Here is a 25,554-nt window from a genome sequence, read left to right as displayed (position 1 = left end):
TGGCAGCAAGTAGTGCATAATTATGAATCTGAAAAGTATGGTGTCCATTTGTGAACTCTGATGCAATCAAACTGCCTTTGTCGACCGAGTCCATCTGTTTGCGATTTTATGTCATGTTAAACAAAGGTGTGCTGTGACGGCCTTTAGAGGTTTGTTAGAGAACATAAGTGAACAAGAAGCATCGCGAAGAGAAGACTGAGGAACACAACAGACTATTGCTGAGAAGTTCAAAACATAGTTAGGCTTTAAAACAACATCTCATGCTTTGAACATCTAAAAAAAAAATAACAGTTCAATCCAGTATCCAGAAATAATATGGGGAGCAAAAATGTCAGCCTATAGATGTGCAAATCTGGCAGAGATATCCCTAAATGATTTGCACCTCGACAGAAGGAATAATGTGGCTCTACAAAGTATTGACTCTGTAGGGCCATGTGCAAATGGATGCTGCACTTTTCAGATTTTTATTTGTAAAATAAAAAATTAAAACCATACATAATTTGTCTTTGAATTCACAATTGCATATCGCTTTGGGTTGGTTTACCACAATAAACGGCAGCCAAGATGTCAGAGAATGCAAATACTCTTGCAAGGCACTGTGAATTTACATTTAATGTTTTAAGGCTCTTGCTGGAGCCGTAAAACGTGGTAAAACGTCAAATCTGCGTCTGTATAAAAGAATCTTACTTCACTAAGTGGTAATTGCAGTTTATTTTGGTAAATAAATACAAAACAGAGACTTTAACATGAAAATAACGTTATCTCGCCAGAGGTGGGGTGTAGTCACTTTTTTTTTCTTAAAAAAAAGAAGAAGAAAATAAAAACAGACTTACAATACTGTAGGTAATCTCAAAGCTATAATGAGCACCTTCTGCTTTAACCGGCATTGATAGGACGCCTTGGCAGGGGTCCTTCAGAGGCCTGCAGTTACAAACGAATGTGAGTGTGTAATTATAGCAGCTACTTTTGACAGTTTAACTTAAGAAAAACAGGCTGCCAAATTAACAGTTGTGCTGCCTTACAATGTGCTCATTATAAATACGCACACACACAGACACACACGCAGATCTAAATAAGTCCAAACACACACACACGCACAGCAAGCACACACACACACACACATAAGAAACCCATTAGGACGTATTTTGTATATAACACACTTTCTTCTTCCTTTAAGAACCTGCAGTTTCCTTTTAAACTGAGCAGAGCTGAGCCAGCTGTGAGCCATATTACGCATCGACTGCAGGCTGGCTTGATTTTAAACTCTTCTCCACTGAGCTACAGTCCTGCTTTACAGCCGTCCGCCATGCCGCAAGAACGTTTCAGGTAGCTTCACATTATCAAAACCATACAAACTGGATGATAACATCATATGTTTTGAAGAAACCTAAGCACTGTACAATACTCTACCAAAGTCAGAGGTCTCAATGCCGCCAATAAACTCAGTCGGTGTGTGGAAAACATGTTGGAGAGAAGCCTTTGAATGACTGGACCAGATAGATTCAGTCAAATTAGGCATGGCCTGCTCACAGGTATCAAGGTATTGCAAGGGTTAAAAAAAAAATGTTCAAATTGTCAAATGTTTCTGTCATGGCTCTTTCATGTCTTGAAGGTTTTTTTTTTATTTTTATTTTTTATGAGATGCCAAATAAAGTGCTTGAGTGACTAGAAATGTATTATTCTGAGCCACAGAAGTGATGCACTGCGCCTAACAACATGCTGCATTCACTCTCCAAGGAATAAAAGAGAAATTTAGCTGGAAATATTTTTGGTAGAATGAAATACAGACAGTTATGGAGTTTTGCCAGAATATCAACATAGTGTTTGAGAGACAAAATGTCCTTAGTGGGAAAACTGCTGATTTATTCACCCTGTATTTCTTCAAAAGAAGCTTTGCCGTTTTGTTTCTTCTTCTACTACTTCTACTCTGACACATCTGCCATCTAGTGACTAGAGTTATAATCAGTTGAGCTTAATTTTGATAATTTAGATATCAAATAGCTACATTTGAATCTACTCTATGTGGTTTATTCAATTAAAAAAACCTGTTATTTATTTAGCACCTGTATCAAAAATAAAACAAACATCATTTTCTTTTTACATAATTACAAGTAAATTCAGGTAGTAAGGGATTAAACCTCTTGAATGAAACAAGAAAGGCAATAAATATCTTAGCCAAAATAATATCAGTGTTATCATTTTAGCAGCAGCAGGTATAATCGTTAGTTTTCTATTTACGAACAATTTTCAGACACTCAAATTTAACATTATTTAAAACATTTTTAAGATTACTAAGGATTATTATGCAAGGTCGGTCCATCTGAATCACTTATTTATAATGACAGGAATTCTGCTCACCTTACAATGCAAGTGAAAAATAACTTAAATTTGAGTTTTTTTCATTCTTGTTTTACTTTGGCATGTATGTTACTTCGCTTCATCATTCCTTCTTACTCAGTACACAGAAAGCTTTTTGTCAACGGTAGCTGGCAGGCTTTGGCCAACGATCAAAAACAGTTTTTAAGCCAAACCTTGTTAAGCAAACACCTATTCATGACAGAGGAGCTGGCAGTAGGTAAGGCAGCTAGAACTATTTAATTTTAGTTGCCTAAGCAAATTAAAATGTAGAAAATTACAGAGCAAAATTTGATTTAGTTGGAGGGTTTGGTGATAATTCATTCCTACAGAGCTGTTGGCTGTCCTCCATTTCGCTAAATTCCTCAGCCACCAAACAGAACAAATCAGTGCTGCCAATACATTAGTAAAACAAACAAAATAACAAAAAAAAAAATTTCACAGATGAAGCAATGAAGGAACAAATGTAGAAATTTAAGACGTGAATAGTGGAATGTGAGGCCTCGAGTGGAAAATCTTGATGTAGGCTTAATTATCAGATTTCTTTCCTTCAAATTCAAAAATACTTTATTAATCCCAAAAGGAAATTAAATGTTGTTGAAGCTCATTAATTCAGATTCTTGAAGGTGTAAGTCAGTAAGATTATTTCTGACTTGCATCTGACAGGCTTGAATAACTTCTGTTTTTCTCTACTTATTTTGTATTTTAAATGTTGTATCATGTTTTGTTTTATGTAACCAAAAGCCCAAGTATGTACTGACAGTACAAATAGTAAAATTTATGGTCTTTGTTAATATCATATCATATTAATTTCAAGTCAGTGTATTTTTTTTTAAAATATGGGTTAAATTTACATTTTAAAAACCCTGCAGAAACCCTATAGTTTAAATAGAAGCAATTAGATCATATTGCACGTTTCTTAAACTCATTTAAATACCTTGATACTGTGACACCGTGGGGCTTTTACTCAGGGTCATCATAATGTGAAAATATTATTCTGCTCCATGCCTAATTCAAACAGCAGCCAGCTTTTCTCTTTAAAATCCAGTTTGATGTATTTGTAAAAATGTAACTGATTTTAGATGTAAGAAGTACCATATTGTTGCCACGTATTTAGATGTGCATCAATAGAGAAAACATGAGACATAAATTTGGTTAATCGATTATGGGAAGTACTAAAAGAGTAATGCTTTTTACTTCAAGTGAACAATAAAAACTCCACATGGAGATTTTGCACAGCATGGACATCAAACTAACATACATCTGAAACACACTGCAACATTAATGTTATAGTTTTGAAAAGTTGATGACAATCCGATTCAGGAGCGAACAAACAAAAGAAAAACCGGTATCAAAAGCAAAGCCCTAGTGTGTATAAACCGCTCTTCTATCATGTTGCACAATTAAAATCAAAACTGAAAGTTACAACATTGTTTACTGAGTTTTAAACTGGTTCATCTGTGCTATAATTTACAAAAGTGCTTCGCTCGACGACAACATCTCTCCTTGCGTACAGAACCTAAAATCTGTTCCATGTCACTCAACGGTACCGGCATTATTACATAAAGGTCTTCTTTCAGCTGTTTCCCCTAATTGTCCTGAGTATAACAAAAATGATCTTGAGGAAAATCCACTTGTGACCCTCAGCTCAGCTGAGTTTTTTTTGTTTGTTTTTTGTTTCTATTTGATTGGAAATATCAAGTCATCGCCAGCCAACAGTCTTTAGAGTCACCGTTGAATCTTTGTGGAAAACCGCAAGGAAACAGGACACAGTATTGCTTTAACAGCTCTGGGCTTAAAGAGTCTTTTCATGGATCTTTTACACCCAAGAGAAAAGGGCGGCCATCTTGAAGGACAAAACATAGCATCGCAGGGAGAGGACGACAGGTCTTTGTTTCCCCGTTGGCTCCAGGCTTTGTCCTCTGTGATTAGTGAAGCCTCACACCTGCGTGGATTTGACTCGCCTCAGAGGTTTTCGTCCTTCAGGGTGGGCGGGGCAGGGCGGGGGGATTTCACGGGGCAGGTCTAGACTGAGCTGGTGAGGCAACGTCTTGAGGGGAGGAGCACATCGGGCGGGGCGGGGGGCAGGGTTGGCTGATGGTCATGTGATCTCAGAATATGGTAGCCCTGGAGCCTAAGAAGGAGAAAGATGGAAAAAAAATAAATAAATTAGGAAAACTTTTAAAACATTTGGGAATTTACAGCGTCAACATGAGGCTAAAAAAATCCAAACCATTCAGGAATCAGATTCAAAGAGGCAACCAAGAATTCAAGTCATTCCAGTTTAATACTCTTAATACACCTCACCCCTTACCTGGAAGCCACTTAACTTTTCGAGTGGACTCTCCACGCGGGGCAGGCTGATCAGAGGCAGGCTGATGGGGGCTTCAGGGCGCTGTGGCGGGGGAGGCGGAGTCGGCACTGCTAGCTTAGTTGGTTTGAAATTGTTGATCACGCAGGACACCTGATGGAGAGGAGACAAGAAATGAGTAGAAAGTTAAAAAATATATATATATATTCTCTCTTTTTCAACAACAGCTTTCTAATGGACAAAGTTTAGCTCCAAGTATGTCCCCATCCCTCCTTTCTGCTGGGATCAATCAGAACAACTTCACACTACCTCTGTTCTGAAACATGTTAAACTAAGATCCACAGATCAATAACCGAGAACCTGAAAATGAGCAAAATTATTAATGTATCAACCAGCATCATGTACTTTTCTTTAAAGTAAATGATTAAATACAGGTAAGTTACACATCTTGCAAAGCATAATATTGTAATTTTATGTTGGATTAAAGACTACTATGTGTCTTAAGCTTTTTAGAGACAGAATTTGTGGGTCACTCATCAAAGCAAAACAGGAAGTCTGTATCGATTAAAAAAAAAAAAAAGAGGCAGATCTCAGATATCAACGTTTCCTGACACCATACTAATCATTTAAGAATGTTCTTGAATCAAACTTTAACTTTATTTGGTAAAACAGATATTTAAGAAAGTCAAATAAGTACTTTGAAGTTGCAAGGGAAGACATTAAGATGCACAAAAAGATCCACTGGAATTGGACAATTTTCACTTTAACTGAATTTGAATACCACTGAAAAATCTTGAATGCACCGTATCTACATGCTTTTTCAGACTGAAATATGATGAAACACAAAAGGTGAAAGAAGCTATTCCAAAGGAAACTGTATTCTCAGTAACACGTCAGTCCATGTCTGCAGTTCCTTTTGGTTGTAGGAGAAGGAAGGATGCATGTATTACAGAAAAGTTGTTCTGTTTTATCCTTTCAACCTCTGGCTGCCACAAAACATGCTGGATTTTTAAAGGTCAACAGCCTTCAAGAAATCCCGGAGTTAGGATAAGGATCTACATTCTCTAGGGAAGTCAGACAAAGACTGCCGCTTCAGTAATGTCAGCTCCACTAACTGCATTAATCCCCAATATGAGATGCTACACTCTATAATCATTTGTTTTTCTCATTTTAAAATGTCAGTCACACTCTGTTTTGTATGCTTGCTCTCTTTCAAACACAACTTAATGTTGCTTCTGCTACTAATATAAATAATTCATGATAGTTCATGGAAAAAAACAACAACTATTTTATAGTTCTTAAAGAGAAATTTGAATGACTTGATACTGGCAGGATAAATATCACCTGATTAGAAACTGATTACAAACATCTGACTGGTGCATCTCCAAGATAATCACCTTAAATCGGTTGATTTTTCCCATATTTTAAATTCTTATTCCTGACTGAAAAAGAAGTTTGGACAAACAATGGTGCAAATTAAGCCACATAAATAACTGAAACTAGTGTGCAGCATATTTTTTGTTTATACAAGATTATTAGATTCCTCAAACCCACTATGTAAAGTTATGCTTTTTTTTTTTTTTTTACCAAGAAACAAAGGAGCAAGTTGCTCTCTACAAACTGTAGAGTTTCAATTAGGCCTGTATTAAAGTAGATACACTTAAAACAGGAGAAAACCATTCAACAGGTGGCTGTATTTATGCTTAACTGTGTTAATTAAATCTGCAATGACAAAAACACGCCTACTAAATTGTCCATGGGGTGACTTATGGTGCAACACCGGTGGTAAAAACCCCACGGTGAGTATGGCCACCTGTAGCGCATATGAAGTGCATCAGAATATTATCCAATGATATGGTAGTAGTAGTAATAATAATAATAATAATAATAATAATAATAATAATAATAATAATAATAATAATTGTGCTTTAAAACTGCACATAATGCAGTTTTAAAGCACAATCAACTAACTATAGTAGCTTTCAGTTGATATAAAAATGCTTTATATATCAAACATCATTTCCAAGAAATTTGATTTTGCAATGTGATACCTTTAAATTTGTCTCTTTCTCTTTAACAATCTCCTATTCATTCCCAACACTGACATAGTGAATGGCTTGATGTAGGCTGAATCAAAAAATATACAACAGAATGTCTGATAAAGAAGGCTGCAATGGCCTAGTCAAACCCAGACCTGAACCTAATTGAAAACTGTTGCGGGATCCTAAGAGATCTGTCAAAATTTCTCAACAACAACATTTGAAGTAAGAACTTAATATTTTTGAAGGTGTTAAAAACCAGATCCACAGGTTAGCTGAATTGCTTGTCAAATTTAAGGAGAAATGTTACACTTTTTCTTTTTTTTTGCAACCGTCTCTCTTTTTGCTCCCCCTCACCAGGAATGCAGCGATGGCCCCTCCTGTGACAAAACCGGCCAGGACGTCGTTCCAGTGGTTCCTGTGCTCCGTCACTCTCACCACGCCGACCAGCACCGCCAGAGACAGCAGCACCAGGCACAGGGTGGGCTTCATCAGACGGGTTCCTTTGGTCCGAAACATCAACGTCACATACATCTGTATAACAAACGTAGTCACAAGAATATGTAAGAATAGAAAAAAAAAAACATTTTTATATTTAGATTTAGGTGCTTGAGTCATCCGGCTGAGACGATGCAGACGGTGCCGCAGTCTTACTGACTCGGCAGGATGTGCATCTTGATCCGGCCACAAGAGGACGCAATCTGCAGTCATTTTACAGCCGCTGAGTGGTTTCACACAAACCGATATAAAATCATTTTCATTCTGCCAAATAGGAAAGAAGACAAGCCTCTCTCAAAAAATAATAAAACAATGTAAAAGGGGAAAACACATGTTTTAGAATTTATATCTTATTTAAAAAAGCTCTACAATATCTCTCCCCTCCTCAATAATAATTTGCTGAGCAGCATTTTGCGTACTCCCACTAGTTTTTTGATTTATCTTTGATGATGAGCTCTGTTCGGTTTGTTACATTAAGATAAGGCTACGATGACTACTGATAATACATATACACCGTATTTGATTTAATCCAGTTCTTTATTAATCTCAAAGGGAAATAAAACCTGGGCATCTGGGGCAGAAGTTTTGGATGATTTTTTTTTTTTTTTTTTTTTTAACAGATCTGGTTCTCATGAAGGAAGACACTGAAAAATGTATACCTATTGAAAAACCTGCATTAAGCCCAGAACATGCCATGGGAATGGTAGAGCTCCCTTAAGAAAAAGGCCAGGGCATGTTAAAGTGGAATAAAAATTACTGACATTTTCAGTAATTTTTTTGTTTTAAGCACTCCTTCAAGTCTTAAATCAGCAAGTTGTAATAACCGCTGCTTTTATAGAGGTATTCAGACTTGATGATGAGGTCAGGGAGTGCAACTGGCTGCTACTAACATTGTAAAATTTTATGGGAACAGTAAGGAATAGAGCTGGGCTCTCACACACTTAGTTTCAGTTAAATAATAAATGACATAGTAGTTGTACAGCAGAGGTTACCCTAAAAATGTATCAACTGTGCTTGTTTCAATCCACCTGACAGATCTGGATTAGAGTTTCCTTTTGTTGTGCTGTACCTTTAATATTCAAATGTAAGAATTTCTGGAAATGTATATAAATTGTTACAAACATTACTGAGATGTTCTTTAGTATTTTCAATAATCAGTTATTGCTAATGTCTGAGCATTTAGTATTTATAAAGTATTGCTGACGGGCCACATGCAAAGGATATACATATATTTTATTGGTTATAGGAATAACTGATTATCATTACCGAGCCTTTTATTCTGTATACTCAGTAAACTATAGTAATGCTTACCTAACAGATGATAAACTTAACGTCTTCAAAAATATAGTTTATCAGGACAAAAACAGTGTTTTCTGGTATTCTTCCTCAGCAGAATTAAATTCAACACGATAACAGAAAAATTATGCATAATAAGACTTAAAACCAACTTAACCTGGGACTTTACTCGAGAAGCTCTGCATTACTCACACTTGCAAAGAAAAGGTTTTCCTGATCCTCTGTTTATTAACTCCTTTTTCGTTTTTGCTAATCTGTCATTTTATGCCAGCTTTTTCTACAAGGATCACATTCCTAAAAGCCAGAGCTCTTCTGATTGGCAGAGACTTTGAGGAAGCCGAGGTGCAGCTCTGTAATTATGGAGCTGTTGGCAGCCTCTGAAAGCAAACTGAAAACCCACTGGCAAGAAAATATGTCTAAGGATTCTCATGGAAATGTGTAAAACTACCCAGGAAAATGAAGAGCATCTTCTAACTGCCAAGGATGACACAACGCATGCAGAACTTTGATGGAAATCTTTCTATATTCAATAGGACCATTCAGAACTTTGGCATGTAATATATGCAGTACAATAAAAAAAAAAAAATCAGGCTATTATCTACTTTACAGACAAACAACTGTCTGACAGTCGCATCTGAACTACCACTCAGAAATCATCCATCTGTGATGCAGCTGCAACTTACTGAAAGGAAGTTTTGGAGAACTTTAGAATGACTGTATTTTTCTACATTACAAACATAAGCTGAACACATTTCTCCCTGCTGTCATTGAGGAGCTCTTTATTCAGGCATAAACAAAAGATTCAAAGCACACTGTTGGGGAGAAAATTTAGCTAGAGTGCTAAAAAAGGCATTTGCCCCCTTCAGTTTGCTTCTGTTTTTCTTTATTTCTATCCCATTTTAATACCTGAGATCAGCTAGCAAATCTTTCATGGCAAATGATAATTTCATTTATTAAGGGAAAAAGCTTCTAAAAGTACAACAAGTCTTTTATATAAAAAGAAAAAAAGATATATTTTGGAATGACCTAGTCAAAGTCTCGATATAAAATCCAAATCCTTTCTTAAAGGAAAACTCTCCAGAGGAACTTCACAGGATAAAGTGCAATTTTATGTGCTAACTGTAAAAACCTACAGATTTTGCATATTTTATTTCGGTTCCCATGTTTGATTGCTATTGTGTGGATCCTACTCCCCGTAGTCAGGGAGTCTCAAGGTGTGTTTGGAAGCACAGCAGAGGAGAGCAGAGCAATGAAATTGAATGTTCAACCACACTAATCATCTCATCACCTGCATGTTCCTTCAAACTTTGCATCGTATGAAATATTTAGATTGAACAAGAACTAGTTCATATTTTGAATGTGAATTCAGTCCTTGTAGGTGGTAAACTGTGAACATGAAAAAATTCAGTTTTAACCTGTGAGCTGAATCTAAAACAAGTTCTTGTTAAGAATGAACTTGCTCAACAGCGAAGGCTGAATAATAATAAAAAAAGAAACCTCTTTATGGTGTTACATTCAAGGAAGATTCTTCATTTTCAAAATCGGTCCAGCCTACGAGTCCCCCCACACCCCGTCACCATTTCCCTGACATCTGATTTCTTACCACTGTGTAGATGGCTGAATAAAAGCTGAGCGCTGCATCTTTGGACGGGAAGGATTTGCGAGCGGAGACCACCAGGAAAGGGTTTCCTGTGCAGGCTCGGTTCTCTGTGATGTACTGCAGAGGAGACTGGCAGCCCAGAGCTGTATAGTTTGGTCTGCAGGCGGACAGGAAGTGAGGCGTCTGGTTTCCTGTCACCACTTGACCGGCATTGGCAAAGATGGTGGTGGCAAAGAGACCAAAGGAGTAGACACCTGGGAAAACAAGAGAGGAAATGAATAAAGATAAGAGGATACGTGGCAAGACTAAGGATCAGAAACAAGCCTTTGAAGAGTAAAAAAAAATAATAAAAAATTGCTGCTTTGTGCTACATACAATGCAACACAGACATATTCATACCGCTTAACGTTTTCCATATTTTGTCACATAACTTCTGCAACTGTCCATATATTTTATTGGAATCTATGCAATAAACTAATACAAAGTAGTGCATAATTATAAAGATGAATGAAAACAATGGATGGTTTTCAAAATATTTATTTAAATAATATTGACTAGTGATTAGTAAAAACCGTATTGACATCAAACCCTTCTTATAATTGCTGATCAGCTTTTTTGCTTCATCTTCCTATGATGTAAAATTCTGCTGGACCACGTCAACATGTTATTACGTTCAGTCAAAATTAAAAGACTTAAAAGATTTAAAGCTAAATCTACCGAGGAAACAGATAATTAGGGGCTTAACTGTATGTGTTACTGTTACAGGAAATCCCAATAAAACACACTGAAGGCAATGCATAAGCAGCGGGACCGAGACTGACCTAGAAAGCGTACGATCCTTCGGAGGAGAGGGTTGAAGTAACAGCAGTCAGCGGTCACTATGGTCTTCTCCTGAGATCCCTCCGTCTTCACAAAGAAGCTCGTCACTTCCCCGATCAGAATCTGGGACGCAACAAGCAAAGTGGAGTCAAACACTTTTAGCAAGAAGAAGCTAAGACAGCATGGTTGAGGGCTGATCAGCTTCTATGAATATTCTGCCTGATAAATATGTTACGCAGCAAAATTATTCATGAGTTTTTCTCCCTCAGATGTGCCGTGATTAAAAAAAAAAATTTCCCCCCACAATGTGGCCGCTTTTCTGTTCCTTTATGAATTAACAACATCAACACCTTCCGTTCACTGCAATCAGTGGGAGACCTGTTACTTATTTCACTTTTAATGCACAATTTGATGGTGCTCCGTTAAACAATGGTTTCCCTGTATTGTATAGCACTGACAAATAACAGTGTCCACTGACACCAGGCATTGCTTATATAATTCAGATAAAATATCCCAAGTGTTTAATGTTTTAGTTCACCCACATAGCCACAGTTTTACTAATAGAGCCTGAACACATTCGGAGCAGCCATTTAAATATCCGCCCCATAGCGTTTGGCAACCGTTTGAAAAGCAGCATGAAATGTTTCAAGCTAAATCAGCAGGACCTTGATTTCTTCTGACAGGGGAATAAACTGACTAAACACCGAGCCACACATTCGCGAACACCATTACGCTTATGGATTTTGTCTCGTCAGGGGACATCGGCTGACAGAGGCGTGGATGGATGTAGGTTACATGCTCATACAATATGGATGGCTCTGCGCGAGGAGCGTGGGATGATGCTAATGCACCGAGGCTCCTTGCCCTCAGTGTGACAGATGAACGCTACGTTGGCCCCGATGTTATGAACTAAAAGCCGCCAGCGGAAGTTTCATTGATGCTTATTGGGCGTGCGCAGCGTTAGTTATGGCGTCTTCAGTATTTAAGAGGTGACCCTAAAGGTACAAGAAGCACTGTAAGGCGATAATTATGCATGTTAGAGAAATTAATGATGTTTACAGTACTTTGATGTGTCTGAATGTGATTCTTGTCCCACAAGAGTTCAACATTTTCCCTGAAAATGCTGCATTATAATTTCTTTGCAAACTGGAAAGCATTACTGCGGTTGCGACATCAAAATTGTTTCTATCAGAAAGAACAAGAACACCACAAGAGTCCTCTCTTTTAACATTTCACAAGATTAAATGAGATGGAAATGAGATGGTTATAGGGATGTACTGCCGACCTAACATTTGGGCTTTTATGTATTTTTACTTTTATGTATTTATGGCCATTGTCTATTGTTGTATTGTATTGTTCTTATTGCCGCAGTCTTGTCCCTGCTTCCAAGGCAAATTTCTCCTATGGGAGACTAATAAATGATCTTATCTCATCTTAATAAATCTTAGACAAGGTTTGCAAGGTTCAATCTTTCATTTTCTCTTCTGCTCTTCAACTCGCCACATAAATGCTCTTTAGGGTTTACGCCTTTTGACTAAGATGGCTGTAAAGGAAGGTTGATTATGTGTATAATAACCAAGATTTTGAATATTTTGCTGAAGGGCCTGATTACTTATGTTTTTGTTTTCTGGCACAATTCACCTTTTTATCCAAGGTCCCTCATTATTTCAAAAACTTAAAAAAAAACATTACCAAGACCTGTTGAATTTGCAATTTTTTTTTACTTGACAGAATTTGAATGCTATCAGTGTTGTATCATTATTAATATTAATTATAATACAATTCCTTTATCACACTCTGCATGACCTCATTAACATGGGAAATAAATGTACTTCTGATAAAAAAAAGGTTTCTTTTTTAATATAATAGTTTTACAGAATGACATCATGCAACTGCACTGGAATCTACAAATTCTCACCAGGGGTTCAGATAAATGAGGAGGCTAATCTGTCTCAGTGGTTCAGCGTTGTAGGGGACTGATAGATCACAGGGCCACTACAGAGCAACTATCTCGAGCCTTCTATCTTTATTTCAGCTTAACTCCAAATTGAAATATTTTCCCATACCTTAGAAGTGTTGATTGTTGTATTTTGCTGTGTCATTTACAATAAATTCTTGTTAAAATCGCTCACCTTATTTAAAATCAAAGTGACCTGTCAGTCCAGGATTATTGCATTTTTCAACAATGAACAGTTCCTTCTACTTGAAGTTGTTGTATTTGATATTTTACGTACAGGAAGGATACAATATAAGATATTTTAAATGTTTTCCTTATGTGCCATGGATGTACAGAAAGCCAACACTTCTGGACTTCCAATGTATTAGCAAGCCTCTAAAAACTTTAACCAGAAACAAATTAAATCATAGCGAACCCCTTCGGTTTGCAGCGCCAGTACGTCAATATGTGAATTAAAACATGATATTGACTTTGGAACCTTGTGGACACTTGCTGTGTTGCTTTAACCTGGACCAGCTCAATGCACCACTCACAAGGACAGATCGATACCAGATGTCTGAGGCTGAACTGCAGGCGGTGGAAGAAGCTTAAAATCATTTTGGCGTCCAACTATTTTTGTATCATTTTGGTGCAGAGGTGTTCCTCCCCCAGATCGAGGTGTATTTTGGACAGTTAGCAGGACTTTTAGATGAATATTTTTCGCACAACACTGTACACGTGGAAAGTTTTGTGAGTTTTGTGATTTGAAATAATGTATTGTGTAGCTCTAAACCATCCAATAATTTTTCCATCTATCCATCAATCGTCAAAATCATTTTAAGCTTGCAGGGTCAGAGGTGGAGCTGGACAGGTTGCCAGTACATCACAGGACAACATAGACACACGACACTGGCATCCATGCAAACACTGATACTAGGAAGAGCAAAACTTCATCACCTAAGCAGAAAAATCCATGTATGATAAGCTGGAAGCAGCCAGTGTTATGACAGCGCTTTAATTTTATCCTCTCCCACATTTGACTTATTTGTTTCTACAAGAAGATTAGCTCAGGGGGGTTGACTCAGCCTCACATCCTTATCCTTGAAGCTGGAAGTGGTGTGGTATTATGCTGCGGGCAGTTTGGCTGAACTTGTGGTTGCCAGAGATAAAACAGCTGGATCAAATATTCTCTTCCAAGCTACTTCACAGTGTTATTACTGTCTGTATATAAGGAAAATGACTCCATACTGCGGCTGCAAAATATCACTGCGTTGTCAGAGTGTGTAATGTTAACATCACACAGGACTGTGTTATTGCACGGCTAATATATTCCAAGTCTTATGAGCGAATACCACACACTTTGCACGGCAATGTAAGATTCAGCCTGTTGAATGGAGTCTCACACCTGACACAGAAAAAACCTCCAAAAACACTAAACCTTTGCATTTATCACAACTGATATCACTGTTGTTGTAGTTACCAAAAATATTACAATCACACAGTTTTCTAACATCATGCAGCCATTTAACCTAAAAGTCATGATGTCTGTGGACAGTAGAAAGGCCCAGGATAGCATATATGTTCGCACAGTTTGCATTTCATTGTAAAATAAACAGAAAATCATTTAATTTCACAAATTACATGAAAGTATGCATTAACTAATGATAATATCCATTCACTTTTTAGGAGTAGGAGAAATGAGGTCTCAATGAGATATGAGGTTAACTACAAATACCCCCTCATCTTTTACAAGATGACAAACATTTTACCGGTACTACGCACACATATAAGACCACGAGCTCTTCTAAAAAATACAACAAAACAAGGAAGAACTTTCTATAGGTTAGCTGAAAAGTGTCAGATGTGCACAAAGGCTTCTGCAAAGCTTTGTTGTGCAGGAAAGAAAGCAGTCTCCTTTTTATTATTTGGACTTGTATGTAGTTTTTAGAATCCTAAAATAACACCGTAACAGACTTGAGCATTAGAAAGGAAAAAATCTATCACAACATCACTAAGTTGTCTAAGGCTAATGGTGTACTTTCTAAATTGGTTTCAGGATTTTGTCAAAGCAGAGCAAACAAAAGCAACTTTAGTTATTATCAGCCGGCGGATGTTTTCCCCAAGTCTCTGTTTTGTAAGAAAAAAAAAATAAGGCTGGAACAATGCTTCTGAAGAGTGATCTCTGCAGGGCACCAGGATGCAAAACCAGCATGAGTGCAAGACACAGGTGCAGAAAACATTCAAATACAAAATGTGGCAAGCAAGTACACAAAGAGGCCAAACCCAACTCTGATTTTGTTTTTGCTTGTTTGTAAGGGCTCATTTAAAGCAACGTTTTCCGACAGAATATCTGGCACCTGTATTCTAACATTTCTAGGTAACTGTTAGTGCTCAAGTGTTGATGTTTCTGTTAATTTTCTGCCAGCCTGGCTTTGAGATTGTAAACGCCAACCATCCCAGGCTCTGACGTGTTGTCAATTTTCATGCATCTATTTTCAAACAGCTCTGTAAGGATACAGTTTCTTGGATCCAATGTCTTATAAAGGAGTCAAAGTCAGAGAGACGTGAAGTGTAGGAGAACCGACAGAACTGTGCTCATGTGTTTATTCATGTCTAGTGGAGTGTTTCTCAGTCCTGGCCCTAAGGGATCACTGCCCTGCATGTTTTAGGTGTTTCCCTCCTTTCACACAAGGACCAGGATTAAGAGACATCGGTCTGGTGATTACATAGTAACCAGCTGAAACATGAACAGTGACTATATTAACAGTAAAGGTGACAGTAATGAAACTCTTAATACATTAATCTTTTATGTGGTAGCAAATAGGCGCTGAAGAAACCTGTAGACTTTTACGCCAGTCGAGTCTGTGCTCTTAAATGATGCAAACATAACTTGGATGGTTTGAGTTATGTCAGCATTTAATTTCCCTTTGGAATCAATCATGTATCACTGAATTGAACAGAAATGAGTTTTAATAAATGCAGGGTTTGGTTTCAAGGTTTGGAACTATCAATGCTTTTGAGACAGGGTCAAGTCAAGGCCTAAGGGTTTGAAAAGACACATTTTTACTTTCACAAACGCTTCGGCAGAAATATTGTTTGACCTTCTTTCAGTCTAGTAAAGTCAATATTAAACGTATTTCAAAGACTCAAAGTTTATGCAAAGTGTCAGAATTTAAACAGATTTCTTGACATAACGTATATCATCTTCAGATCAAAGTTCGGACTGATGGTGACCCATTTATGCTTTGTCGGTTCTCAGCTGTTTTGTTTGCTCTCTTGCTTTTCCCACAGTTTCAATAGGAAAAGCTCGGAGGATTTTCCTGGTCACAGGCACAACATATCAATGTTTTGATCTCTCAGAAAATCGGTTGCCATGTTTGTACTGTGAAGTGGAAATAGTTTATTTTTCTATACTCATCAACACCTGAAAAATACTTGAATCTAATTCCTGATTTTACAAGCCTTTCCAGACTGGGTACAAATGTGTGTGTGTGTGTGTGTGTCTTCACAGGAGAGAATGGGAGCAGCTCTGGAGTCATTTTTAGTGCAACTTCTAAAGTCTGGCAAGTATATATACATATATATAAGCTGAGAGGACATTCAGGGAAACAGGTAGCACCAGAGGCTCTAATTGGCTCCCTTTTATTTTCTACTTTTGTGAAAGGATGGCAGTTCAATCTCGCATGTGCCTCCGCCTTTGAGAGAGGAGACACTGCGGGTATTTTATGCTGACAAAGCTGAAGAACAAACTCAAACAAAAAGAAAAAAAAAAAAAACAGGAGCTCATCAAACTAAGCTAGAAACCTTTTACACCCTCAAAAAAATCTGGCGAGACAATAGAGAAGTCAACAAGTAAGTGATAATAACCTCTATAGGCATCGATTTTTAACAGCTGTATTCTGGAAGTTCAGTGAAGAATTACTTTGTATAAGTGACAAATCTGCAAGCATGCAAAGGCGTATAAAGTGAGAAACAAACAGTGATAGGAACACAGAGATCTCCAACTGTGTCTTAGAAGAGCATAATATACACACAGCGGGCACTGTGAGTAATTCCAGCAATCATCATCAAGTGATGCAGCATTAAAAGCAGATTTGACGTCAGAACGTTAAAAAAAAGAGGGATAAAACATGGAAGCCTATGTGGGAGTGAGAAAATAAACGCGAGTGTAGCTGCAGTTTTTATTGCTGCAGATGTTGGAGACGTTTGCTGGAGCTATTTCTACAATATTCATATACTTTGATGCAGCGTGTCTCGATAATCCACTCGCTGATAATGACGTCAGGATTGATACGCATCATGAATAATAACTGGAGAGAAACAGAAGATTGCAGAGGATTATGCTGAATCTATACGAAGCCTCTGCACAAATCACGTGGCACATGTTGACATTGGCAGCCCAGTGCTCTACTTTGGCTGCACACACAGACACACACAGCGATAATGTACCTTTTTTGTCTTCATGTGAGCTTTGCATCGACTTTCATACATTTTTTTGTTCATTTCTATAACCTAACCCTGTCCTTTGTACTGATCCCTAAACCTAACCTAAATAACCTCACCTCAGTCCTAAACCTGACCCCTAACCCAGAAACAGCAGCTCTTCCTATGGGACAGGACTTTGGGTCCCATAAGGACAGCATACTACTTGTTGGAAAATAGCTCTTTCAATGTAGAAAAGACAAGGCTACGCACGCACGCACGCGCGCATGCATGCACGCACGCACACCTCATATGCTACTGATGGTAACCATGACAATGTAGCTCCTTCAGCATCACCCACTCTCTCTATCCATCTCCTCCTCTCAGTTTCACCCTGCCTTTATTCAGAGCTTTGTAGGGCAGTTTTCCCTGATCTTTGTGGAGGAGAAACTGGGCTACCAAAAGGATTTCCTATTTTTCGTCTGTTTTTCACTTTTTTATACAAATAGAAAGTGTCCTCACTTGCCTCTCTGTGGTTCTATCCACCGTCCCTTCACATGGTTGAAATCCTGTTACACTCAGAAATGTTTTCTCTGCGGTGTGAGGTATGACCCCAATCTCTTCCCATTTTATTTGTCGTTTCCTCTCTGTGCTTTCCTCAGTCTCTCCCTTTCTTTGTCCCATTTGTACGTTATCGGTCCTCTGCCCTGGATCCGATGTTTCTCCACACAAGTCAAGTTTCTTTCCTCATTGGAACAAAGGAAGGCATCCTTGATCGGTGTGGGAGGAGACCTTCCAGCTAATCTTCCGCAATACACCAGGAGTACAGCCGGATTAGGGTTCTCATCTATGGGTTAGAATGCGTCTTACAGGCTATCAGGGTGGGAACAGCTCGCTGGACCGGCGTAGCAACATGGGGCTCTGTGCCCTGCCGTCTTCATCTTTAATTCCTCCGTGCAGTCTGATTGGCAGCTATGGGGTAAAGCTGAGATTATCTCTTATTATCCCTGCCCCTCTTCCCAATGCTCCATCTCATAAGCATTACTACTGCTGAATTCTCGTCTGTCTGCTGTGCTCTCCCCGTCTCCGACTTTCAAATAGTCATTGATTTGAACAAACAGAGAACCAGGTAAACAAAGTAAAAAAAAAAAAAATAAATAAAAAAATACGATCATGTTCGCAGCCTTGTAAAAGTGCTCGTACCATTTAAACTTAAACCAAATAAAATCTGCTAGAAACTGCAAAACGCTTCAGTCTGGTGTAGAGGTTCATCTTCTACCAGGCCCGAAACATACAACTGCACAACATGCTGGACCACAATCATTACCACATTACTTTGTTGCACTATTGGTAAGCCCTTGCATTAAAACTCGATAAAGCAACAATACATTTGACCTCTTGCAAGGTTTTTACAGTCATGTATGCTGAACTGAAAAAATATCTTTCTGACTAAGACTAGAACGTTCAGGGACAGTGATGAAGTCATTGTGAAGATACAAAAGGAAGAAAACTTTAACTCATTTTAATAGTTATTCAACAATGTAATTACAATCTTATGGTTTCCTAGTATTATGTTTTCCTGAAATTATGATCAATGTGTTCAAACTGTCCAGTCAAAGTCCACCTGGCAAGAATTTTAAGGTTTTGTTTCAAGATGTGAGAAGTTGTTAGAGATATACCCCAAAAGACCTACAGCTGTGTGGCTATAGGTCAAAGCATTGACTTGAACACCAAATTTTCCAGAATTTGGCTTGTAAAAAAAAAAAAAAAATATATATATATATATATATATATATATATATATATATATATATATATATATATATATATATATATATATATATATATATATATATATATATATATATATTGGTGTATAGCAAAATCTCAAAGGTGTGGTTTTCACAATCTTAAATATTATATCACAAAGGTTGATATTTATAGCAAAAATGTTGCTGCAACTCAATGTTCTTTTCCAAAAGTAATTCAAGTACACACACTGACAGCTCCTTACTGTCTGTAGTATCAATCCAGGACTGGCTTAGTTCACACTTGACCCAAGACTAGTAAGTGAAAAAACAAAAAAACAAAACAAAAACCTGGTTGTTTTTAACATGACATGAAAACCCCCCGAATAAACAAATAAAAAAATAATAATTTAAAGTAAAAAATATTATCCAACTTGCAACTGAATTAATCAGGTAGAGACTAGAGCTTCATGATATCAGCATAAGCTCATTTAAAATTATTAAATATGAAGTAGCTAAAGCAAGACACCAAACAAGCAATCAAATTAGCAATGAAGAGACACAAAAATGGCAACCAATATGTGCAAAAGTTCCTCACAGTGAGAACACTTCGCAGCAACTCCTAGGAAAACCTGATCCGAAGCATTTTTGGGCATTTTATGCTGCTCTTTTTTAAAACTCTGAGTCAGACATGCGAGGGACATTTGTGCAAGCTAAATGTAACATGCTGAGCTGTTAAAGTTTTACATCCAATTGGGCTTGCATCAGCACCAAAATCTTTTTTTTGGAGGGGGGTTTCTTCCTCAAAAGATAATCACAAAGACTTCTGATGCCCTCACAATCCATCCATTGTTTGCAAAGCGACAGATGAGTTTCAGAGTGATGTCTTTTCTTATTCTTTGCTAAGTTCTTTATGTCTGTCTCCATTATTCATGAATGATTCTTGTGAGGTTTAACTAAATGCAAACTTTTGGCTCATTTATCAATAGGGTATATTTTAATGAGTGCACGTGAAAGAGTTTGTGGTTCCGTTTGTTTTTGTGCCCTCTGCCACCGGCTTTGATCAGATAAACCGAATAATTGCAATCATTTTCAAATGTCAAAAAAAAAAAAAAAAAAGAACTTCGGCATGTGATTGCACTTTTGTGAGCGGCGGTTCTTCTGTGCGAGATATCTTTTGTGCTTCCTGTCAAAGATGACAACTCTGATTACACTAACAAAAGAGGGTAAATTTAGAGCAAAGAAAGGCAGCAAATGAGAACAGGGAAAGCCTGGATTTTCTGAACAACATAATTTGTTAAGATTACCATAACAATTGTGCTGTCAGGGAGCATGATGAGAGCCGATTCGGGACACCGGAACCTTGCTCTCGCTTAGCTCAGCTACAGCCACCCATAATTGAGCAGAAAAAGAAATAAAAAATCACAAGTCTGTACCTGTACCGAGACTCCAAGAGAGAAAAACCTATTTCCACATCCTGAAGTGTTTATGACTGAGAGGGAAATGGTGTTACTGGCTCCCGTCAGAGCTGACATTTCCATATTATTCCAGAGGTTCAATCAGGGAGATTGGGATCCTACAAGAGACTTTATTCACAACTTAATTAAGCCTCTGGGCTCAATAAAAGAATAATTATTTATTTTGTGCAAAAAAAAAAGTTGACAAGTTGCTTTTATTTGTAAAGCCTTTTGTGTTGTTAACGTTGATTTCTACTCGTTTAGTTCATCAAACTGTTTAATCAGATGATTATCATTGTGTCTTTACTCACTTGTATTGTTTCAAAGACGATATCTTCCAATTTGTACTCTGTTATAATGTTTTATTCGACCCTTTTATTTGAGTATGTCTAATAGTTTTGATTTTGAATCAACAGCAGGTAAATAGTGTTGATAGTTACTGCATCCGTCTCCCAAATGCCCTGCATGAAGGCTCATAAATCTTCACTCATGTCTCCTTCGGCCAGAGAAAATTCTCAAAAATGTCCGCTGTGTATATTTCATGTATTATAGCAAATGTTAAACATAACATTAAAGCTTTTATTCAACAATGTCTTTCTTTCTTGCCACTCCATAAAGACTGGATTCAGAGCGCACAACCTTCAGTTGTCTGATTAACAGATTCTTCCCTGGGAATATTTCCCATGATCCTCTTAGCTGCTTCCTTCTTGCTCTCTATGATTTGATAGTAACTTTGAGGACGGCCCAGTCTTGGTATGATTCCGGTTGTTTTCTATTTTTGAATGACGGATTAAACAGTGGCACAAGAGATTTGGTTTTACATTTACTCTGCACTTGACTGTCAGTAAATAAAATTTCAACTGTAGTCTACAGATTAAAGAAGAAAAATTGTGAAAAACTTGAAGTGGTATTATTACTTCCATGAGATGTTTTAGAATTCTTTTCTAGACATTAAAATTGCATGGTAGGGTTCAATCGACCAGTTTAATTGAAATGCTTCTTTTAAATAAGTACAGCTTGTTTTATTGTTTCTTTTTTAATAAAAACTGCACTTCAAGGATGCCTCCACAACTGTCCGGATGACAGAAAGAATGTAGTTTGTCCAGCAGCTGAATGACTGAACGTCTGAGCAGGTGGTCAGCAGCATGCGAGCGCCACATGGGCCTGTGCTCCAACCCTGTACGCCTCACACTTGCATGGAGCCATATCATCTGCATAAACCCTCAGATGGCTCTGCATACAGCAGTGCAGAGTGCAATTGTCTTCGCAGCCATCTGTTGGATCAGCTCTGTGCCGGAAACTATAAGGAGGTCATTACTGCCCACCGCAATAACCTTTGACAAAGACTCTGGCCCTGATCCACTAACAGGAGGTATTAGCTTTAATTTTCACCCGTTCTTTCTGCCTGCTGTCAAGCTCCCTCTCAGTGTCTCGTTCACAAGGCAAATAGCAGCAGATGAACACCAGGGTTTGGTGTTTCTGTGGCTCGCAGAATATTAAAGATTATGAGCAAAAGACACCAACTCGATCCAATTTGATTCACTCCTCAAATATGACTGATTCATCAGTGCTCGAGTTCAACAGGCGACTACAGTAAAGTCAAATCAAGTTTATTATGAAGTAAAGTTTAAAGACAGCTGTCCAAAACTGCAGTACAGCTCCAAAAGTATAATAGATCATATAAAGACAACCCCACCCAAATTTGTTAAATGGAACTGCAGCTTAATCCAATTAAATCAGATACTATGCAAATTATAACAACACAAGGGAATGAGGCTTTGTCTGCTTTTAGTCTCTTGAACAATAAGATCTTGTGTTGTAGGTGCAATGAGCCTAGCTGTAACATGAAACATCTGCCTTTCAACACATCTCTAGATAAGCCTTGTTTTCATTGATCACTCTGCAGAATTTATTTTCTTTATTAAGAACACAAAAAGATAAGTTAACCTTTTAAACCTGGGTTTTTATAAATGCTCATGAATGGGGAAGACATTTTAACCTAGCATTCACAGCAAGCAAAAACCTGCCTCCCTGCTAACGTGATAGCATAACCAATAATCCAAAAAAAATTGACAGAAGAATTAGGGGCAAATCAGAAGTGTCAGCACTGTAACCAGTTGTGGCATTGCTACTGAGATAAAAAATAAGTGCAGAAGAAAAATATTTTCAAATTTTCATACAAAAATGTAATTTTTATCTTTCAGATGAACAGATCAGATTTAAACAACTTCTAACAGTCAATGCTTCTAGATTTCAGCCAAAAAAAAAATGCACCTTTTTATCCATAAATTTTTACATGCCTTATAAACACCACTGCAAACAGGTCAACTTTGAGCAGATAGGAGTGATTGCTCTCGCTTCACAATGAAAATAACTCAGCGGTCACAAAAAGTGAAGGAGAGAAAAGGAAAACATAGAAATGTTTTTCATGGAGGAGTAACTAGACTGAATAACCGTGGAATGATTCATCCCTTTAATGATTCATTCTAACACTTCAGCAAAAGTAAAAAAAAAAAAAAAAAAAAAATATGCATTAGACTGTACAAATATTTCAGATGCTTCTTTTAAATAAGCCTTATAAACTTTGAGGCTTACTGTCAGAGTAAAAAAAGGAACTGTTTTATTTCCTGTGTCTTCCATTTAAATGGAGATGGTTTCATCTGAAATGAATAATACAAATTTACATTTAGATATAAATATTTCCCATAAAGCCATGCATACTGATTACATTAAATGTAGGCAAACTGTGTATGAGCAGAGAAATGCTACTAACGTCTCTGCACAATTCAAGATATTTCTTTCTGAGGGACTTATGGAATAAATGGGAGAGTAAAACCTGCAGTGGAACACCAGACAGCATCTCAAGAAAAAGTGCTCCTTTTAAAACATGAATGCACTGACCTGCTTATTAGGTCACATATTAACTTTCCAAACATGCTTTGCTTTGTTCAGAGTCGAGCTTTGCTGAGCTCATTTGCAACTGTCAGCCATTGAAGGGAGGATTGTACGGTAGACAGAGTGCTACCTTCACAAGGTAAATTTAGTATGACCAATTAACATGCTTTTGTTTTTTTGTTAAATGTGGGAAGAAGCATCTTGTGAAAACCCACGCAAGTATGGGTAGAAAACTGGGCTAAAGTAACATATCAGTCTGTAAATTTAGGATACTTTTCTATCACATGAACAAAAAACATAAATAAAATACGAAAAACAACATGCGTTACACTATATATGTTCTTCATTTCGGCACATAAGCAACCTTTGAACACAGCACCGGCTCACAATGCTGTTTACAATCTGTTTGAGTCCAGATACAAAGCAGGTGATCGTGTGGAACCACTTTATCGAAGGATTAAAAATGATCAATAGATATGAAAACAAAAAAAGTCTGAATGTCTAAAGAAACACTTCAGTGCAGCAGCTACTCTTTGAAGCCCTACTTTAAAGGGACGGACAATAATAACGGTCACACTCACAAATTGCCCCCTGCCGCAGGGTTGACTTCAATAAACTCCACCATTAATTGCTCTTTCCACGATCATTACTGTGATGTTGTTCTATTTGTAATTCTGCTTCACTTGTATTTTTTTGCCTGCACAATTTAAAAGTCATTTTTAAATACAAAAAAAGCAATGCGAAAAGCTTTGAATTTACTTTTCTGTCTTGTTTTATGTGAACATTTCCTTAAAACTGGGGTAATTTCATTCCCACTGGTAGTCTTGGGTTCCTATTGTGCTAAAAACAATGAAGTGGGTGTAAAAAAAAAAAAAAACTTTTACAAACAAGAACCGCTAAAGAAAACAGCTCTTGCAATGTGAAAGGAGACAACAACAGACACTGAACCAAAAGGTATAAGAACTGTGAAAAGGGGCCAGGCATCCTAAAGCATTTGTGAACATAGATGTATTAAGACTGTTTTGATAACTAATCAGATACATCCCTATGGACTGGGTGGGACGGAGGCAGGTGATCTGAGAAGAGAAACTGAACCCCCCCGCCCCCCAGAAAAATACAAAAGTGAAGTCTCAGTCCACATCTATGTCTGATTACTGCAAGGTCTGCATCAAGAAATTGCTTATTAGCATTTCTCTGAGTCAACAAACAGAAAGAGATTGTGGAGAAAGCGAGATGGAGACAAGAAAGGACTGAACAGATCTGAGAAGCTGTTCCTAATAGAGTCCAGCAACAGGTTTAATTCATTTTGATTCTCTTGTTTTTAATCACCTTAATAATACTTCATCTTCTTGCAAGAAAGGTTTTTGAAAGGGTTACAGTTTGCTTAAGAAATCTGAGGGATGGCCGTGTTACTGATATGACTGTTAACCACATGAAGGTAGCTAAGTATACAGTTAGTTGCTGCACGCAAAAACCTATCATTTTGGAGTCTTTCCACTTCACTACATGCTGATACCAACTACGCATTGTGTAAGATTTAGAGTGACGTGATCAAATATCCATCGACTACAACATACATAAGATGTTACCACCTTAATTACCTTGGTTTTATTTTGAAATTCCTGGGTAAGTTTAGAGATGTTTCAATGACTGATCTTTCCTTTTGTGTACCTTCACCTCTGTTAATAATAATAATGATCAATCACAACAAAAAAAGGTTAGTGTGTAGTTAAAATGAAGTAATGGACAGTTCAACACTGTAAATCATTAAGCTTTTTGACAAATGTCTCGGACGGTTGAGCTAGTAGGAGAAAAATAATGTTATCTCTAAAAAGGGTTTTGTCTAAAAATGTTATTTCTTTAGTTTTTTTTTTCTTTTACAATAAACATTTTATTTTTAACAGGTTACCTTGAAGATGAGATAGAGAGCATAACAAAATATTTTGCATATTTAAAAATGGTACCAGCAAGTAAGAGCTTTACAAAATCATCAAGCAAAATTGGCAACAAATTCCTGATCAGTTCATTTCTAATTTTAGCTCATATTTTTCTTCAACTCCTAACTATTCATGTTCATTTCTTCCCATCTCTTGAAGAAATGACAACATTACAATGAGGTCCTTTGTGCAGCTGGATCTCTATTGATAAAGTCAGGCTGCCTGGATAATGTGGTCTCTC

At 37.4% G+C, this 25,554-nt stretch overlaps 1 protein-coding gene across 3 annotated transcripts in view; it reads right to left on the bottom strand.

Annotated features, from left to right (window-relative positions):
• Window positions 1–692: 692 nt before the first annotated feature.
• plppr2b (phospholipid phosphatase related 2b) overlaps window positions 693–25,554 on the bottom strand; it is a 58,864-nt gene continuing 34,002 nt past the window's right edge. For 2 of the 3 annotated variants that reach the window (XM_014982149.2, XM_014982122.2), the window contains 5 exons: window positions 10,921–11,041; window positions 10,103–10,353; window positions 7,063–7,239; window positions 4,686–4,819; window positions 693–4,489 (listed from right to left, as the gene is read on the bottom strand). In XM_014982149.2, the coding sequence (XP_014837635.1) occupies window positions 4,381–4,489; window positions 4,686–4,819; window positions 7,063–7,239; window positions 10,103–10,353; window positions 10,921–11,041 (792 nt within the window). In that variant the 3' untranslated portion in view covers window positions 693–4,380. Of the gene's footprint in view, window positions 4,490–4,669; window positions 4,820–7,062; window positions 7,240–10,102; window positions 10,354–10,920; window positions 11,042–25,554 lie in introns of all 3 variants that reach the window. The other variant, XM_014982131.2, reaches the window with a different exon arrangement.

The sequence above is a fragment of the Poecilia mexicana genome, unplaced genomic scaffold (genome assembly GCF_051168715.1).
Source record: "Poecilia mexicana isolate PSO_F unplaced genomic scaffold, ASM5116871v1 scaffold_1, whole genome shotgun sequence".
NCBI classification, from domain to species: Eukaryota; Metazoa; Chordata; class Actinopteri; order Cyprinodontiformes; family Poeciliidae; genus Poecilia; species Poecilia mexicana.
The sequence above is the reverse complement of the archived record's forward strand: the minus strand, read 5'-3'. Positions and strand labels throughout refer to the sequence as shown.